This window comes from Crassostrea angulata, chromosome 9 (assembly GCF_025612915.1).
Source record: "Crassostrea angulata isolate pt1a10 chromosome 9, ASM2561291v2, whole genome shotgun sequence".
Classification (NCBI taxonomy): domain Eukaryota; kingdom Metazoa; phylum Mollusca; class Bivalvia; order Ostreida; family Ostreidae; genus Magallana; species Magallana angulata.
In genome coordinates this window covers 9,787,568-9,791,952 of record NC_069119.1, presented here as the reverse complement: position 1 = coordinate 9,791,952, position 4,385 = coordinate 9,787,568, and the positions used below count along the sequence as shown (strand labels likewise).

General features: G+C 35.6%; 1 protein-coding gene across 1 annotated transcript; it reads left to right on the top strand.

Annotated features, from left to right (window-relative positions):
• Positions 1–505: 505 nt before the first annotated feature.
• On the top strand, positions 506–4,139 carry LOC128163614 (toll-like receptor 13). Its single transcript, XM_052827246.1, has 2 exons — positions 506–968; positions 1,486–4,139. Exons 1-2 carry the CDS (start codon positions 954–956, stop codon positions 3,340–3,342), a joined length of 1,872 nt encoding a protein of 623 aa, XP_052683206.1. The 5' UTR covers positions 506–953; the 3' UTR covers positions 3,343–4,139.
• Positions 4,140–4,385: the final 246 nt, after the last annotated feature.

The window sequence follows — 4,385 nt, the reverse complement described above, 5'->3', positions numbered from 1 at the left end:
GAATATTTAATTGCTTTCCTTGGTCATGCCCTTGTAATTAATAAATATCTTAAATAAAGATCTTGTGATATATTTTTGAGGTCAGCATATCTGGAGGTCATTTAGCTTCGTGATGGGTAGCATTGATCAAAATCAGGACAGGCGCCGCTAAAGGTTCCCACAGTAATACAGATGTATATCTCAGAATAAGACTTAACGTCTCAAAAAGATGATTGACATTTTTGCAGATTTATTAAGTTATCAGGCACACAGCGATATAGGCAAAGAGGTGGGGGGGGGGGGGGTGTCAGCCAAACGCTGTTATACGTTAAAATACCGGTATAGACTATAGCAACCAATGCGGAAAGACCACAATTTCACATCTTTATTCCCGTAAAAAGAAAGAAAAAAATACAATGTTTTACAATTTTATTGTGCATATGCATTTGAATATTCATTTAGTTTTAATTTACACTTTTTTTTAAGTTTTGTAAAAAAAAATGTAAACTGTATATATAGAGCAATACGATAATTTGACAGGTATGCATAACTATTTTCAAAAATTTATCAGCGTAGGACACAAAACAAACGATGCGCATGCTCACTTTGATTGATATGGGGTTTGATATGAAACAACCACGCATGTAAACACACTCAATTTAATGCGATTTTTATGATTTCGAGATATATATATATATTGGATAAATACAACCTTAATGGCTCGATTCATCGCTAATAATGTTTAGAAATCATTAACCAAACTATGCTCTATCATCAACGTCACAAAATTACGATACCTGTTGACAAAACCTACAATGTGTTTACTAATTATTTTACAAACGTTGACAATATATATTTATAAAATTCTATGTATGACACGCCAAATGTGATTAAAACAAAACGTCAAAATTCAGCCTTGGACCACCAAATCTGAAAAAAAACCGCGGACGAGTTATATTCATTTTGCAGCGGACATGCATGTTTTAAAGGTAGGTAAATGTGCCAATTCTACTATGTACTATTATCGTTAAATTAATATAATAAACAAAAAGATGCATATAGGGGTAGGTTGGTGACACTGCAATACCATATGAATAAAAATTAATTTTTATTTGTCTTCATTTACCATAAAAAAAACAAGTGCGGATCCATTTTATTCGTCTTCAGTTACCATATATATACAAAATACAAGTGCAGGTCCAGAATATCTTTGTTTTCTAAGAGAGGTACCGAGCCCTGTTTGTTTGTTATATTACTATGTGAATTTTAAAAGTTTAAACTTTCCAGGGGAAGAGGGGCGACCTCGTCTAGATCCGAGCATAAAAGATTTTAAACTTTTTTCATCTGTTTCCCCAAAACAGATAATGATTAATAAAACTGCTTTGAAAATATCATATTTATGTCAAGGAAATGTGAATTTTTTTTTACTTATCAAATCCTATCGCGTTTGAAAACGTGGATGGATAGAATAATCATGGGGTTATTATTTTTCGTTATACTTTACAGTTTCTGCTTCTTGTGGCTGTATTTTGCGGTTCCTCAAACGCCAAACCTTGTCCAACCAAACAATGTGTCTGTTTTCCTGCCGAATCCGATTCTTCTTTGAGAGTGCTTGACTGCCGAAGCATTCCGAAGATATCCGATCTTCATAATGGTAAATCTACCAATGAGTTATTCTATGAGGTATTCTTTAGAAACTCAAATTTAACAAACATCCAAGAGGGGGACCTCTTTGGTATTCGGACAAAGCGACTTGACTTCGGTAATAACAACAACATACAAAGCATTCATGCACGTGCATTCTCAGGATTGAGGTTTGATCTACAATACCTAAGTTTACATGGCGACGGAAGAATTGGTATTCCGTTTAACGCCCTCCAAAATCTGTTTTCCTTGGATATGCTGGTTTTGGAGAACTTCGTTTTGCCTTATTTGGATAATTCTATTCCTTTTTACCTTCTGCCAAATTTAAAAATCTTGTCTCTTACCAACATGAGTGTGGGGTTCTTTTCTTCAGAAACATTTGTTAACCCTGCCTATAAGCTCACAGACTTCCGGTTTGCTAATAACCCACGCGTGAGTACTTTCCCCGTTGGAGCAATGGCGCACTTGCATCATCTTAAAAAGCTGAGCTGGAATGGAAATAACATGGCTATTATTCCTGCGCGCGCATTCAATGATCTTACTCATTTGCACACTTTGGACTTATCCAAGAATAAACTTCGGATGTTGGAAGACAACTGTTTTTCTGGAGTGACCGAACATTTGCGTTCTTTAGACTTGTCGGAGAATGAATTAACGACCATTATCATTTTGCAAGAGTTTTCTAAAACAAGTTGGAAAAACCTAAAGAAATTGAGTCTTTCGTTTAATCACTTAGCTTTCCTAAACCACGGACTATTCATTACGATGGAAAACCTGGAGCATCTCGATTTATCCTCTAATAAATTCTCCGAAGTTCGTGCGTCCGATTTCAAACACCTTACCCATCTTGAGAGTCTAGATTTGAGCGAAAATAATCTAGTCACTTTGAGTGTAGAGGCACTAACATATTCTAAACTGTTAATGAAACTAGATCTCCAATACCAACGTAATGGAACAAACACGCTGGAATTCACAGATATTGATCGACTGAAAGAGAAGCCTCGCGTCCAAAAACTTTACCTCTCGAACACGAAACTATCAGATTCCAACTTTTGGCAAATTCTGCAACATCTTCCACGCTTGTCGTACCTCCATGCCGATAATTCCAGGTTGTCGATGCTTACCCCGGATGAATTCAAAAACACAAATCTGTCCTATATTTCGATACGTCATAACCATCTCTTTAAATTATTCGACGGAACTTTTTCGGGACTAGAACAAACGTTAGAGACCATAAACTTGCGAAACAATCGTTTGAATGGAGTCGAAGAATGCGTTTTCAAACATTTGAAAGTGCTGAAGTTTTTGGATCTTTCTAGTAACCTCTTTGATTGCACGTGTGGTTTGCAGTGGTTCTCCGATTGGTTAAAGATTCCCAAGCTAGGTCCGGCTTTTGACCATTTAATTCATCGATATGATATTAAATGCAACACGCCGTGGAAATTCCACGATCGAAACTTTGAAACAGTCATGAAAAGTTTAGGGTGTGAATCGAAGTCACCAAAATCTTGCGCTCAGTCTACAGGCCAGGTTATGTATAATTCCAGTCAAGAAAATATTTCCTGGAACTGGACATTTACATTGATAATGATTGTTTCAGTGATTCTCCCTGCCTTATTCTTATTTTTAGTCACCTCTCTTCTGATTTCAATGGTGAGATCTGTTTATAAAGAACACGCATGTCGAAAAGCAAGAACGACTGTGTCAAACGTTCTTTAATGGCCAATAGAACATTCGTGTATGTACTTATTTGCCAGACAGTGAGATTTAGCATACTTGTGTTTATGTAAGACCATCAAAGATAAATTAATCGGTCAGTAAAAATCATAAAATAACAACAAAGAAACAAGGCATTCAAGGATAGCTTAATTGTCGCTCTAAAGTCAAAGAAAATGTAACCTGATGGCCACGAATCAAATGTTGTCTATAATATCTCCTGTACCGCGCAGACCACCTCCTACCCTCTCTCCTACCCCACCATACCCAATTCCCAAATAATGTAGCACCCCCCCCCCTTTCTAGCCAGATAAAAGTTGATAATATTGTAGCCATGCTTACAAACTGTTCACGAGAATCTAAGAGCAGTAATATAGATAATTTATTCATGCTTATTATTATAAACGGGAGTCTATATTAATATCAAATGGGTTGCAGCTTATCAATCTGAAAAGTCTCCCGCTTAGGATAAATCTCTGCCATTCTGTTACCCTTCAGTCATATTTCATTTGACTGAATGGCAAAGCTTCTTCCCGTATCTATCTGCGTTAACTGATTAATATGCAAAATTTGATTTTTGGGGATCTGAATTCAAATAGGAAATTCTTATGTGCTCATACAGCTCTCCTTTACTAATTTTCAATCAAAAGTTCAAAATTATCAAATTGTCACACCATTAATAAAATTAATGTTTGATTTTTCTTTGACCTTTATCTCTCCATTTCTCTCATTAATTCTCTCATTAATTCTTCATTAATTTGTCATGGAAAATGTCAAATAATAGAAGCCAATTTCACAGACTTTTGCTAAAATTTCCATTCCATGTATACATGATGATATTTCTTGCTTATTATTTCTCTGTTATTTTAGAGAGAGAGAGAGAGAGAGAGAGAGAGAGAGAGAGAGAGAGAGAGAGAGAGAGAGAGAGAGATTTTTCTTTTAGTTCGACATCATACTCATGTACTAGATGTGTACATGTTTACAATTATTCACAGCGGATATTATTTATTTGTATATTAGTCATATTTACATGGACGTAGATTCGG